Source organism: Acanthisitta chloris, unplaced genomic scaffold, assembly GCF_000695815.1.
Source record: "Acanthisitta chloris isolate BGI_N310 unplaced genomic scaffold, ASM69581v1 scaffold19201, whole genome shotgun sequence".
In the NCBI taxonomy this organism is placed as follows: Eukaryota; Metazoa; Chordata; class Aves; order Passeriformes; family Acanthisittidae; genus Acanthisitta; species Acanthisitta chloris.
Window position 1 is genome coordinate 10,862 of NW_008655656.1, and position 14,365 is coordinate 25,226.

Here is a 14,365-nt window from a genome sequence, read left to right on the forward strand (position 1 = left end):
GAAGCTGTGTCGGCAGGCAGAGCTGTCCCTGTGGCTGTCCCCGCGCCCAGCGATGCTCGCGGCGCTGGGGATGCTGCTCTGGCTGAGCTCGGCAGGTGCTCTCCAGCCCGGCCTCGAGCCCCCCGAGCACGACCCCACCGAGCAAGGGGCTACCCCCAGCAACTACAGCTCCGCGGCCGAGATCGTCTTTTTTGCCAGCGTCGAGGCCAGCTGGAATTACAACACCAACCTGACGGCCGAGAACGCTGCGCTGCAGGTGGGTGGGAGCACGGGGAGATGCTCCAAGGGGGTGTCCCCAGCATCGAGGCTTGGAGACACTCGGGGTGGTTCCTTCCCTCCCTGCAGGCTCAGCACCTCGGGCTGGTAAAGCAGAGATGAGACTTGTAGTCTAGGTTTTTTTTGCCCCGAATTGGTGCTTGGGGTGGTTCTGCCCCAAAGGGATAGCTCTGGTGCTAGAGGAGAGTCCAGGTTATTTTTAGAGGTGATTTTCTCCTCCCAGCACCTTCCTCCCCCCTTTGCCAAGACCAGGGTCAGGTGTCAAGTGTCCCTGTCCTGATGCCACCACATCCCAGCTCAGGGAGGGGTTAGTTTGGAGCACTGCGATCCCAAAGTGTCCACGAGCAGTGGAATGGCATCAGGACAGAATCATCCACCCCTAGTCCCAGTGTCCCCAGCCCATGTGGACGTAGCCAGCTCCAGGAAAGCACTCCAGGCTGTAGGGAATTAGACATCAGCCCAGCTATGTGCAGGCAGAGTCCCTGTAGGAGAGATGCTGTGAGCATCCCACAGCCATGTGCGTGTTTCCCCGGGGCTTTGCCTGTGTTTGGGTTGGATTCAGTGGGGCAGGGAGCTGGAGCAGCCCAGGGTGAGCTGCAGCATGGCCCAGGCCAGGGAATGGCAGTGCCTGGGCAGCTCTGGAGGTTTCCCTGGGTCTTGCTGTGCCTAGGGAGCTGCTGGTGGCCTCGGCGTGGGGTCACGGACACAGCACCATGTGCAGCTCAGGGATGCTCCTGCCACCCCTATAGCTATAGGAGCACAGGGGTCAGTGCAGCCCCTGCAGGGCCAAGGTGTGTTCAGGGACCTCAGGACCACCCAGGGGTTGCCATACAGCCCTGAACCCTCTGGATCCTGTGGGTATGGGAGCACAGTGTGCCCTGTGCAGGAAGGAAATGCGTTTTCCTGCTCAAGGGAAGATCATTGCCAGGTCTGGCCTCTGCCAACTTGGCAGGACACCTAAGAGCACCCAAGTGCCCCTTCAGCCTTTTTTTGGCAAGCTGATGTGATGTCTGGGCAGGCACCCAACACTGGCTGCAGATGTGGTGGGGCCAGGGACCTTGGGGCAGAGCAGGAGCATCTCAGCCACTCTGAGTCCAAGGTTAGGGCCAGGAGAGCACCTTACATAGACTTTTCTCAAATGGTGTTTCCAAGACCAGCTCTCACTCATTTCTGTGCTGTTAAATGCATGAGGATCATGGCCAGGAGCTCCCAGGCCAGCCCAGGTAGGGGAGGGGAGCTGAACCCCTGAGATCAGCCCCAGGGAGGGAGGTGCAATAGGCTGGGGAGGCACTGACTGCTGAACGATTCACAGCTGGTCAGCAGGACCCAAATGGCTGAGCCTGGGGGATCTGAGGAAGCTTTGAGCCAGGCAATGTCTACAGCACAAGAGGGGCTGAGACAGACCACCATGGCATGGGCAGCTCCAGGATCTGCCATGGAAGGTGTTCCTGGGACAAAGTGGTATGGGGGCAGGAGGCTGAAGGCAGGAGCAGGGATGGACAGAGGGATGTTGGACAGGCAGACAGATGTCCCATCTCCTGCAAGCTGGGGCTCTGGAGGAGAGTCTGGTGATGTGTCTGGGGGGCTGCTCATGGGTGTGTAACTTTTCCAGGTGCCTGGGGCACAGCACCCAGGAGCAGGGAGGGACTGGGGTGGGGGCTTAGGCAGGGAGACCTGGGGCCTGCAAGTGTCCAGAGGCTTCTGAGCCCTGCACAGGGCCCAGGTGTGGGGGTGAAGTGCCAGGCTTGGTGGGCACAGCCACAGCAAGAGGGTCTTGGGCAGTGCCCGTGGCCTCGACTCGCTCCACCGGAGCTGTCAGGAGAGTTTAGGGTTTGATTCGCCTGACCAAACACAGGCACCTGCTCCAGGAGGAGATGAAACACAGCTGACTCTGCTTCCTCCAGCTCCTCCAGCTCTGTGCAGGGTGTGGCCAGGGGTAAAGATGTTCCCTGTTCAGTGTGGTGGTGTAAGAGCATCATGCTCCAGTGCAGGGTGTCTGTGGGGCTGACACAGCCTGCAATGTTGGAGGGTTGGGGCTGGTTGGTACCTGGAGTTCTGCTGTGGGCACTGGGATGTCCAGGGAAGTGGTGCTGGGCAGCCAAGACCACTTGGGACACATCCACCCCCTGTCCCACACCCCTGGACAGCCTCCAACCCTGGCACACCACAACTCCCTTCCCTCCCTGCTGCCAGCTGAGGGAATGTGAAGATTAAAATAAAACAAACCAGGCTTGTCAAAGCCAGGCTAAAAATGCCACGAGTCACAGCTAATGAGCTCCATAAATCACTCCAGGACAGCAGACAGACATCAAAAAGGTGCTTGACCCTGTCTTACTCCATCCTGCTCATTGCTCAGTCCTGGAGGCTCTGAAAAGGTCAGAGTTTCCCAAAAATGCAGCTGACACAGGCCAGGCTGGGATGCAATACACACCATCCCAAAATTGTGGCAGCAGCTCCAGCTGCCTAAATAACCCCCTAGGGTTGAGGGAGCTCCCTGCTGCCCCATGGCCCTGGGAAGGGAGGTCAGGGCTGGCAGAGGCTGCCAGTGAGAGACCCAAAACTGGGGGGTGGGAGGGAGTGGGAGCCCCTTTGCTAGGGGAAACCCAGGTAAGGCAGAAACCCAAGGAGAAATTCATAGAAACAACAACGTACAGATGCAGCAAGGGATACTTATAGGAGGGACAAAAGGGAATGTGGCATCTTTGCAGTTTTCCCTCGGGCTGCTGCAAAGGTGAGAAACAGCAGCAACGGAAATAAAATGAAGCCAGAGCTCAGAGCTCCTTCTGAGACCAGGGTCAGTCAGCCCAAGAGCACCCAGACATCCTCCCTGTGTGGTGTGGACACCCCATGCAGGCCTCGAGACCCTGGGGCTGTCTCCAAAACACCTTCAAAGGTCACATCAGTGGATGCTGGTCAGGAGCTCCTCAGGCCAGTGGGGGCTGCAGACACTGCTGCATGGGCTGGAAGCTGATGTCTGTGTGTGAATGCCATGGATCAGGGACAGCCCTGCCTGTCACCTCACATCCCATCACCTCTGACTCCCACAAACCCTCGTGGCTCTGAACTCAGCCCCCAAACCATTGCCTGGGTGGTGGCACATCCCAGAGCTGGTCCTGAGTCCCTATGTCCCCTCTCTCCACACAGGTCAAGGCTTCGCTGGAGGAGCAAAACTTCACAGAGCTGTGGGGGAAGAAAGCCAAAGAGCTCTATAGCAACATCTGGAATGAGTTCACTGACCCACAGCTGAAGAAAATCATTGGCTCCATTCAGACCCTGGGACCCTCCAACCTGCCCCTGGAGATGAGAGAGAGGGTAGGTGAGGCCCTGGGCATTGCTGGGGACTGTGAAAACCCTTGGAGGGATTTTTCCCAAGCATCCAGACTCTGCTGCTGGCCCATGGCCCCTCTGTTGCATTTTGGAGGGTGTCCCTGACCTCTGCACAGGAAAGACAGTGCTGGAGGGGAGATAAGTGGTGCTATCCCTGGGGGATGTGAGGTGCCTGCTGGCCCAGTTAGCCAGCCCTAACCTCATCTTGGAGCTATCCCAGTGGGAACTGGAGATTTCCACCTTACACAGAGCAGACTTGGGTGTCCCCTGGAGACCAGCCAGGCTCTGCCCATGGCTAGGGCCAGTTATCCCGACCCCCATGGGCTCCTCAGGGATGCAACCCCCCAAAAAGGAGAGCTCCTGGGACCCCCGTGAGCCTAGGAATGCTGTGCCTTGGTGAAACAGTTCTGTGCCAGGGACATCAGGACATCCCAAGCCTTCCCCATCAGGGCCCGGAGCTTTCGGAGTCATGGCCATAAATGCGACACGATTTTGATTTCCATGCATGAAAATCTTGCCCAGGCTGAGGCTGGCAGCCACTCACCTCTGCACAAGCACGGGGACCATCCCCTGCAGCCTGTCCCGTGGCTCCCTGGCAGCTCTTCCCACCAAAGCCCTGGCAAAGGCAATGATACAATCCTTTCCGGAGAACAGTCGTCGCCAGTTCCTTCCAGGAAACCCATCCCTGTCTTCTCCCAGATAATAGCCAATATCATGTCTCCTCCCTGCACTTCAGTCGTGTCTCACCCATCCCTGGGCAGTTCCAACCCACAGCCACCACTGTCTTCATCTCCAATCCCTCCACTGGCAGGAGCAGAAGGATGTGAGTGGAGAGAGGGACACAGATCAGAGGAATTTCCTTCCCTGGGAATGGGCTTCCCAGGCACATTCCAGGAAACCTCCTGTTGCTATTGTTTGCTGTTGTTGAAGTTCACAGAAATAAATCCTCCTCCTCCTCTAATGGTTTTTTTAACCCGTTTAGATAAACAGGCAGTGCTGAGGCCCCTCTGACAAACAGCTTTATAAACAGCTCCTCTCAGGAACACCACAAGTGTTCCAGGATGGGTTGGAGAGTGGCTGTGCAGGACTTGTCTGTCCCAAAGAGCCTCCCTGCTCCCACCACACAATGGGTGCAAAACCTCCTGAGTGATAAGACAACTATCTCAACAAAAATCCTCTGTGTACACACACCAATCCTCCTCCACATCTCTTGGGAAGTCTGTAGATACCTCCCAAGGGCCATTCCCATCCTCAACATCTTTTCCTTCCCCGCAGTACAACACCATCCTGAGCGACATGGACAAAATCTACTCCACGGCCAAGGTGTGCCTGCCCAACGGTACCTGCTGGGATCTGGAGCCACGTAAGTTCCTGCAAGTCCCTGCTGATCCTGCAGGGTGCTGAGCACCCCATGGCCATGTCCTGGTCACCACATCCCCACTGGATTGGGGTTGGCAGATCCCACCCATGTTCATTGGGATTGTCCCGGGGTGAGGATGGATATTTGGGTCTGGTGTGGTGGTGGTAACACCTCTACAGAGCTACTGTGGGATGTGACCTCCTAATGTCCTACTTGTCCTCTCTACCCCAGACCTCTCAGAAATCATGGCCACCTCCCGCAGCTACAAGAAGCTGCTCTATGCCTGGGAGGGTTGGCACAACGCGGCGGGAAACCCTCTGCGCCCCAAGTACGAGGAGTTCGTCAGGCTGAGCAACGATGCCTATGGGATGGATGGTACGAGCAGGGGGAGAGATGCATGGGATGCTCAGGGATCAGAGGTGGGAATTGAGACCAGGACAATGGGATGCCTCGCTGCTCTCCCCACCCCACATGCAGCCAGGCATCCAACTTGTATTTCACAGGTGACAATCCTTTGGGAAGGGGGGGAAAAAAATTGTACTGCTGATCCCTAGTCCCAGATTTTGGGGATGGGGTGGGAGGACAGCCTCTGTGGGTTGGAGGTAGAGGTCATCACTGTCTCCCTGGCAGGATTTGAGGACACAGGCAGCTACTGGCGCTCCTGGTATGACTCAGAGTCCTTTGAGGATGACCTGGAGGCTATCTACAAACAGCTGGAGCCACTCTACCTCAACCTTCACGCCTTCGTCCGGAGGAAGCTCTATGACCGCTATGGCCCCAAATACATCAACCTGAAGGGTCCCATCCCTGCTCACCTCCTAGGTAAGAGGAGGAACACCCCCAGACTGACTGTGGGTGCTGATGGGGGCACACACAAGGTCAGAATGGGACAGGGAGCTCCAACCTACCACCAGCTCTGCTCCAGCTGTTTTCTCTTCTCAGGGAATATGTGGGCTCAGCAGTGGAACAACATCTATGACTTGATGGTCCCCTACCCTGAGAAGCCCAACCTTGATGTCACAAGCACGATGGTGAAGCAGGTGATTGGCAAGGGACTCACTGCTGGAAGCAGGGGAGGAAAAAAACAGGGGGTATTGCCCAAGACTGGCCCATGACATTGACCCCATGGGAGTTATTTCTCATGCTTGCTAAGGAACAGCAGAAAAGCCATGGCCAGAGGGGAAAGGACAAAGAAATGACCTCACTCTCTCTGTGGGAGTGACCAAAGATGAAGGGCAGTGCAGTGGCACTGGTGCCAGTCCCAGGGTTGGGGGCTGCCTCCACACCATCACACAGCTCCAAGCACTCCCTTCTCCTGGTTATGCTGTGCACCATTGTTCAGTGCTTCTTAAGAGGTTCACACCAATTCTCAGGCTGGGGTTGCCCATCAGGGTGAGAGGGGCAGGACCTCAGTGCCTTGGGAGAGCACCAGAGGCACGAGCAGCTCCTTCCTCAGCCATAACCCACTGTCTGCTTCCCACCAGGGCTGGAATGCCACCCACATGTTCCGGGTCTCAGAGGAGTTCTTCACCTCCCTGGGGCTGCTGGAGATGCCTCCTGAATTCTGGGAGAAGTCCATGCTGGAGAAGCCAAAGGATGGACGGGAGGTGGTGTGCCATGCCTCAGCCTGGGACTTCTACAACCGCAAGGACTTCAGGTCTGTGGGGGCATGCAGGGACTACAGAATAAGACTCTCCTCCATCCCCCTTGGTGGTGACCATTTTGGGTACCTCCAGCCTGGCCATGCAGCAGATTGGCACCTTCTGATGCAAAATCTTGGGTGACCACCCTGCCCTGCCTTCCCTTCCACTGGGTCTTTCCCTTAACCCATGGGGTGCTGTCACCCATTCAGACTGTGGAGGGGCTGGACAGGCAGTGAGGGTTCCTCACTCAGCTCAGGCAATGCTGTTTTCACCTGACAGGATCAAGCAGTGCACGACAGTGACCATGGAGCAGCTGTTCACCGTGCACCACGAGATGGGCCACATCCAGTACTACCTGCAGTACAAGGACCAGCCTGTCTCCTTCCGCAGCGGGGCCAACCCTGGATTCCACGAGGCCATTGGTGATGTCCTCTCCCTGTCTGTCTCTACCCCAAGCCACCTCCAGAAGATTGGGCTCCTCAGCAATGCCACTGAGGATAATGGTATGGCAGTCGGGTGGTCTGGAGGGCTCAGGCATTGCCTGTGGTGCTGGGAAGTGTTTGGGATATGCCAGTGTGGGCTGCAGTGTGGCAATGTAACACAGAGCAGGGACAAGCCCTTCCTGTCTCCATGGGTCCACACACAACCTCTTTCTCCATGGGTCCTTGTAGGACCTATCTTGTTTCCATGGATCCATGCACAAACACTTCTTGTCCCTATGGGTCCACACAGAACCTTGCTTGGCTCCATCCTCTTCACCCCTGAGGGCAGAAGGGATGCTCTCCAGAGCTTGTCTGTGCATTTTCCTTCTCCATCAGAGCCCCAAACCTGAAAACATCTTTGTGCTTGATTGGCTTTGACCTTTCCAGCATTCCTCCCTCCCTCACCAAGAAACCTCCACCCCAGGAGCTCCTGGTGCAGCTCTGCAGAGGTGGCACAGTCATGAGGACAGTCAGGCTCTGCCAGCCAGGGTGGCAGAGCAGGACTGGGAGCTCCTGGTGCAGCTCTGCGGAGGTGGCACAGTCACGAGGACAGTCAGGCCCTGCCAGCCAGGGTGGCAGAGCAGGACTTGTCACTGCAGGGCACTGCCTGGCTTGGCAAGAGCCTCTCCCCCTCCGGACGTCTCTCAGCCGACACGTCAAGGCAGAGGAAACGGAGGAGGGACAGTCCTGGGATCCTCCTGCCACGTCATTAAATACGTTTTATGATGAGAAAGGCATCGGAGCAGCCAAGAGTGTTGGGCCAGTGCTCCATAAACACCATGGAGCAGATGGTCCCTGCCTCAAGCCATTGCTGTCTGACTAGTCAGCCCTTGGCAGCCAGACCACCGTAGGGATGGCAGCCAATAGTCCCCCAGGGCAGCATTGCCAACCCCTCTCTGACTCCACAGCTTCAGCTGGTCCTTCTCCAACCTTCCTTCCCCAGGTTTCCTCGAGGGGAAAAGCAAATATCACCATCCTCTGTGCCCCCCATGATATGGTAGTGACTGTCCTAGAGTTGACTCTTGTTCTGGGTCTAAATCCAGGGTGTGACAGCCCTGCAGATGAAACCCTCCCAACCTTGTCATCAGGCCCCAGGGTGAAGGTGTGAAGAGATACACACCCTCACTCACTTTCCTCTAGGAGCAACATTATATGCTGTAATGCTGTCCCCATTTCTCATCCAGCTCCGCTCACCCTCTTGCCCACAAAAAGTCTAGTGCCTGTAGCATTGTCCAGTCAGATTTCTTCCCACCCTGGTTCAGGCTCTGTTTCATGCAGAAAGCAACATCAACTACCTGCTGAAGATGGCCCTGGAGAAGATTGCCTTCCTGCCCTTTGGCTACCTCATCGACCAGTGGCGCTGGAACGTGTTCAGTGGCCGCACACCCCCGAACCGCTACAACTACGACTGGTGGTACCTGAGGTAGGGAACAGCCACCACGGGTGGATAGGGGTGTGGAAAGAGGAAAGGAAGGAAAAAAGGGAAAAATAGCCATGGAGATGGGAGAAAAATGGGTGGATGGATGGATGGATGGGTGGGTGGATGAGTGGATGGATGGATGGGTGAGTGGATGAGTGTATGGATGGGTGGGGGGGTGGGGGGGTGGGATGGATGGATGGACAAAAATACATGGAATCACACTCTGATTGTGCAGATTTCTTCAGCACTGAATCATCCCTTCCCATTCCCTGCCTTGGTTCTCCTGACCCCTTGTTTCCATGCTCATGCTGTTGTCCTCTTGTCTACAGAACCAAATACCAGGGTATCTGTGCTCCGATTGCAAGGACTGAAACCAACTTTGACCCTGGAGCAAAGTACCACATCCCTGGGAACACCCCGTACATCAGGTAGAGGAAGTGTTGGCAAGGGACCCAATGTTTGGGGTGCAGTGGGTGGGGGCTCAGCTCTGTGGGCAGGAACTGGGATGAGCTGCTCCTGCTCAAGACACAGACATCTCCCAATGCTTGGCACCACAAGTGGTGGGGTCAAGCCCTGGGACTTGTCTAATTCCCTTTGTCCCCAGTTCTGACCCTCATTGGCTTCCTTGGCAGGTACTTTGTGAGCTTCATCCTCCAGTTCCAGTTTCACAAGGCACTGTGCCAGGCAGCCAACCACAATGGTCCCCTGCACACCTGTGACATCTACAAGTCCAAAGAGGCTGGAGACAAACTCAGGTGGGGACAGAGGAGGGTCGGGACAGTCGCCATGGGCAGATGTGTGCGTGGAAGCTGATGGTGTGCAAAGGAAGGAAAGAAGAAAGGAAGGAAGGAAGGAAAAGTGGCTATGGAGATGGCTGGAGAAATAGCTTTGCAGATGGATGGATGGATGGATGGAAATACATGGAAGCACTGGGGTGGGGTGAGTGGTCCTCAGCAGAGTACTGATATTGTCCCTGCCATGAGCTCCCACCCAGACAAGAGGTCACTAAAGCACATTTGGTTCCTGTTGACTTCCTGGGTGTTAGCAAACACACAAGGATGCGACAGGGAGTCCTCAGTTCCCATGTGAAGGACAGATGGTGTCTTCAGAGGCAGTTCCCAGGTTCATGTCCCACACAGGTTTAGCATCTTCAACCCTTGCAATGCTGAGAAACCATCACTGCTTCTCTCCCATCCATTACCTGGCCTCATGCTGTCCCTTGCTGTCCCACCTCTCTGCAGGGAAGTGTTGAAAGCTGGGTCTTCCATATCATGGCAGGAAATCCTGCTCAAACTCACTAACGCAGAAAAGATGGATGCTGGGCCCCTCCTGGAGTACTTCAAGCCTGTCACCGAGTGGCTTCAGGAGCAGAACAAAAAGACCAACGAGGTGCTGGGCTGGCCTGAGTTTGACTGGCATCCTCCTGTCCCTGAAGGCTACCCTGAAGGCATTGGTAAGGCTACAGCTCCATCCTGGGTCTGGGGAGGGGCAGGAAGAGATCCCCCAAGGGACATCTCCTGACCCTCCCCTCCTCTTCCTCCATTTATCTCCTCCTCTAGACAAAATAGCAGATGAAGCCCAAGCTAAAGAGTTCCTGTCTGAGTACAACAGCACAGCTGAGGCAGTGTGGAATGCCTACACTGAGGCATCTTGGGTCTACAACACCAACATCACCGACCACAACAAGGAGATCATGGTATGGGAACGACCTTGGGGGTGTGCAGAGGGAGACAACAGCCAGAGCAGGCAGATGGTACCCAGGGCATGTTTCAGAGATGCTCTGAAAACCAGAGCAACCTCTACCCCTCACCAAGGGGCACTGTTGTCACCCAGAAGGTGCCTCTTCCACGAAAACCCTCATCATGCCATGAGGTACCCATGGGGAGGTGTCAGTCAGGATGCCAAGTGGTGTTTCTAGTGATGACCTGTGTCTTGGGGATCTCCTCAAAGTAACTCCTCTTCTGTCCTTGTAGCTGGAGAAGAACTTGGCCATGTCCAAGCATACCCTTGAGTATGGCATGAGGGCCAGGCAGTTTGACACCTCAGACTTCCAGGACCAAAGTGTCACCCGCATCCTCAAGAAGCTGAGTATCATTGAGAAGGCAGCCCTGCCTGAGAACGAGCTGAAGGAGGTGAGCTGCAAGGGGACAGAGCAGGATGGGGTGTCCCTTGCCACCCAGTGGGCTGTGGCATTCTCCAATATCAGGAGCAAAGACAACCAGCTTACATGATCTGATTTTCTTTGCAGTATAACAACCTCCTCTCAGATATGGAAACCACATACAGTGTGGCCAAGGTCTGCAGAGAGAACAAAACCTGTCACCCACTGGATCCTGGTAAGATTTGGCACTGTATCCTGTGAGGCATCTGTAAAAGGAGGGATTTTGTTTTAATGGGAGCATGATGAAAGGTCATGAAGGGTCCTTCAACCTTCTCAGTGATGGTCCCTGAGCAACACAATGGGTCTAGCACCATGGTGTCAGTTCAGCCCATCTAACAGCATCACTTTGACTTCATTTCTCTCTCTTCAGACCTCACAGACATCATGGCCACCCGTCGGGACTATGATGAGCTCCTCTTCGCCTGGAAGGGCTGGCGAGATGTTTCTGGGAAGAAGATGAGGAACAACTACAAGAGATATGTGGAACTGAGCAACAAGGCAGCTGTGCTCAATGGTCAGTGCCCTGCTCCCTTAGAGACCCATCACAGACCTAACCCCCTGTGAGCAGAAGATTGGGCACATCATCCAACTGAGGGTGAAAATCCTGAGGGTGTGGAGGTCCCACCAACTCCTAAAGAGATCCATCATCTCATAGATACAGAGGGACCTGGGGTGTCTGAGGAGCAGCACAGACTCTTGCCCAAGAAGGGCAGTGTCTGACAGCTTCTACTCTTGCCCTACCACAGGCTACACAGACAATGGGGCCTACTGGAGATCCCTGTATGAGACACCCACCTTTGAGGAAGATCTGGAGAGGTTGTGGTTGCAACTGCAGCCCCTGTACCTCAACCTGCACGCCTACGTACGTCGAGCCCTCCACAAGAAGTACGGTGCAGAGCACATAAACCTGAAGGGTCCCATCCCTGCTCATCTGCTAGGTAAGGGCTCTGCTGGAGCTGAACCAGGCATGGGGAGCTCTGAGCCATGCCAAGAGCTGGGCTTGGTCTCTGTTCTGCTCTGGCTGAAGGGCTAAGGTCCCATGAGATGGGTCTGCAGAGAGCAGTCTGCCCCTGGGAAGGGCAGCACACCCAGCATGACTTGACCTGTCCTGCACAGGCAGCAGGCAGGGTGATCCAGGAGGAGAGAGTAACTGGTTCCTTTTGCTCTCCTCTCACTCTCTCCCTCCTGCCATGTATCATCCTCCTGCACATCCCAGGTAACATGTGGGCTCAGTCGTGGTCCAACATTTTCGACCTGGTCGTACCTTACCCGGATGCCACCAAGGTGGATGCCACCCCAGCCATGAAAAAACAGGTCAGTGCTTTTCCAGGCTGCTCTGGGAAGCCCCTTGGGACTCAGCATCCTTTGGCTGTTGCCACCACCCATGCTGCCAAATACTCTGGTGCTGCCCAAAAATATCCATGCCCCATCTTGTATTCTCTCCCCTCCTGGATATGCCAAGGGTTGGATCCAGCACTAGCTGAGCCCAAAATATTCTCAGAGCAACAAGGCTGTCCCTGGCACCACAGCATCCCACATGGTCTCTGTCTGCTCTCTCCCCAGGGCTGGACACCCAAGAGAATGTTTGAAGAGTCAGATCGTTTCTTCACCTCTCTGGGCCTCATCCCCATGCCAGAGGAGTTCTGGAACAAGTCCATGATTGAGAAGCCATCAGATGGGAGGGAGGTGGTGTGTCACGCCTCGGCCTGGGACTTCTACAACCGCAAGGACTTCAGGTGCTCCTGGGGAGCAAGGGGTGGCAGCAGCTGATGTGGTGCTGGGGTAGATAGCAGATTGTAGAATCACAGTGTCTCTTGCACTGTGGCTGTGGCACCCCCAATATGTCACTTCCACTGGTACCCAAGATGCTGGTAGGAGATCCCATGGTGGATGGAGGGCAATCAGTGCATGCCCTGCCCTGCCCTGCCCTGGATAAAGGAAAAACCAATGAAAAGGGACAGGGAAAGCTCAAGGTCAGCAGAAGATGTAGCCCATGGAGTAGGAATAGCCATGTGTGCTGGGGGCACGTGGAAAGGGAGGCCAAAAAAAATAGCTCGAGGGGACGTGATGGTTCTCAGAGATCTTCATCCCAGCACTGCTCTCCCTTCTCCCCCAACCCCCATGTCCTGCTCCAGGATCAAGCAGTGCACTGTGGTGAACATGGAGGACCTCATCACAGTGCACCATGAGATGGGCCACGTCCAGTACTTCCTGCAGTACAAGGACCAGCCCATCTCCTTCCGTGATGGAGCCAACCCTGGATTCCACGAGGCCGTCGGGGATGTCATGGCCTTGTCTGTCTCCACCCCCAAACACCTGCACAGCATCAATCTGCTGGACCAAGTCACAGAAAACAAAGGTGAGCTGGGAGGGGAGCACCACCCAGCAGAGCAGGGAGTGCTAATGGGAACAACTGGAAATGCAGCTGGGCAGGGTGGAAGGGCTCAGGGACACGCACGGTGGCTTTGCATGCATGGAAGGGACAGGACCTGTTGGGGACACCCTGCTCTGGGGCAGGATGACCCACACAGGGTGGAGAGGTGGGTACAGCAGTGCCTTGCTCACTCCTCCATGCCCTGGGCAGAGAGTGACATCAACTACCTGATGAGCATCGCCCTGGATAAAATTGCCTTCCTGCCCTTCGGGTACCTCATGGACCAGTGGCGCTGGAAGGTGTTTGATGGGCGGATCAAGGAGGATGAGTACAACAAGGAGTGGTGGAACCTCAGGTATGCTTGAATTCAGACCCTTCTTTGGGGCAAGGGCCTTGGCCATCAGCCCACTGGGTGTTTTCTCCCTGTGGTCCAGTTGGCTGCAATAGGACACACAACCCTCCACACTGTCTTCACATCCCCTTCCCACTTTACCCCACATTTTCCTCCCCATGTTGGGCTAACTCTCCCTCTCTGGTCTAGGATGAAGTACCAGGGATTGTGCCCACCAGCACCGAGGTCTGAAGATGACTTTGATCCCGGGGCAAAGTTTCACATCCCTTCCAACGTCCCCTACATCAGGTGAGCAAGCAGGACTGGGGCACGAGGACACCACTTGGACACAGAAGTAGGACCCTCAGTTCAGGTGCCAGTGATGGCACCTTTTTTCATGGCTGGTGGAGTCCTTGATGGTGTCATCCTGAGGGTGCTGAGCAGCTCTGGGAAACCTGACAGAGAAGGCTGGACTGGGGGGAATTTCTCCCTAGCTGAGGAGGATGGACTTATCCACTCAGGCACATGTTGGAGGAGAAATGGCATCAGCAGGTTGGGCTGAGTGGATGCAGGTGTAGCTCCAAAGCCAGTCATGCTCCTCCAGGCTGCAGCCAGGGAATGAGAGGGGCCACATCTTCTCTTGCACAGCACAGTAAGGTCTATTCCCACGTCCTCATCCCTCTCCACCAGGTACTTCGTCAGCTTCGTGATCCAGTTCCAGTTCCACCAGGCTCTCTGTGATGCAGCTGGGCACAAAGGTGCCCTGCACACCTGTGACATCTACCAGTCCAAGGAGGCTGGGAGAATCCTGGGGTATGTGTGTGGGCAGGGCAAAACCAAGACATTTATGTCCCCAATTACCTTAAAGCCAGTCCAGCAAGAAAACGAAACCTCTGGTCATCCCTCCCCTCCCTGCCCCTGCATGGGATGCTCTGCCCCTGGCCCTGGGGTGTGGGCAGGGGGTGCCTGGGGCAGGGGGTGCCTGGGGCAG

General features: G+C 55.7%; 1 protein-coding gene across 1 annotated transcript in view; it reads left to right on the forward strand.

Moving 5' to 3' along the window:
- The first annotated feature begins 52 nt into the window (after positions 1 to 52).
- The window catches only part of ACE (angiotensin I converting enzyme), a 15,333-nt gene continuing 1,020 nt past the window's right edge, over positions 53 to 14,365 (forward strand). The window contains exons 1-23 of the mRNA XM_009084011.1: positions 53 to 256; positions 3,421 to 3,588; positions 4,879 to 4,966; positions 5,195 to 5,338; positions 5,594 to 5,785; positions 5,906 to 6,003; positions 6,448 to 6,620; positions 6,886 to 7,109; positions 8,367 to 8,511; positions 8,838 to 8,936; positions 9,141 to 9,263; positions 9,750 to 9,961; positions 10,068 to 10,204; positions 10,482 to 10,640; positions 10,757 to 10,844; positions 11,040 to 11,183; positions 11,416 to 11,607; positions 11,886 to 11,983; positions 12,233 to 12,405; positions 12,805 to 13,028; positions 13,254 to 13,398; positions 13,585 to 13,683; positions 14,065 to 14,187. Of these exons, the coding sequence (XP_009082259.1) occupies positions 53 to 256; positions 3,421 to 3,588; positions 4,879 to 4,966; positions 5,195 to 5,338; positions 5,594 to 5,785; positions 5,906 to 6,003; positions 6,448 to 6,620; positions 6,886 to 7,109; positions 8,367 to 8,511; positions 8,838 to 8,936; positions 9,141 to 9,263; positions 9,750 to 9,961; positions 10,068 to 10,204; positions 10,482 to 10,640; positions 10,757 to 10,844; positions 11,040 to 11,183; positions 11,416 to 11,607; positions 11,886 to 11,983; positions 12,233 to 12,405; positions 12,805 to 13,028; positions 13,254 to 13,398; positions 13,585 to 13,683; positions 14,065 to 14,187 (3,452 nt within the window). The remainder of the gene's footprint in view (positions 257 to 3,420; positions 3,589 to 4,878; positions 4,967 to 5,194; positions 5,339 to 5,593; positions 5,786 to 5,905; positions 6,004 to 6,447; positions 6,621 to 6,885; positions 7,110 to 8,366; positions 8,512 to 8,837; positions 8,937 to 9,140; positions 9,264 to 9,749; positions 9,962 to 10,067; positions 10,205 to 10,481; positions 10,641 to 10,756; positions 10,845 to 11,039; positions 11,184 to 11,415; positions 11,608 to 11,885; positions 11,984 to 12,232; positions 12,406 to 12,804; positions 13,029 to 13,253; positions 13,399 to 13,584; positions 13,684 to 14,064; positions 14,188 to 14,365) is intronic.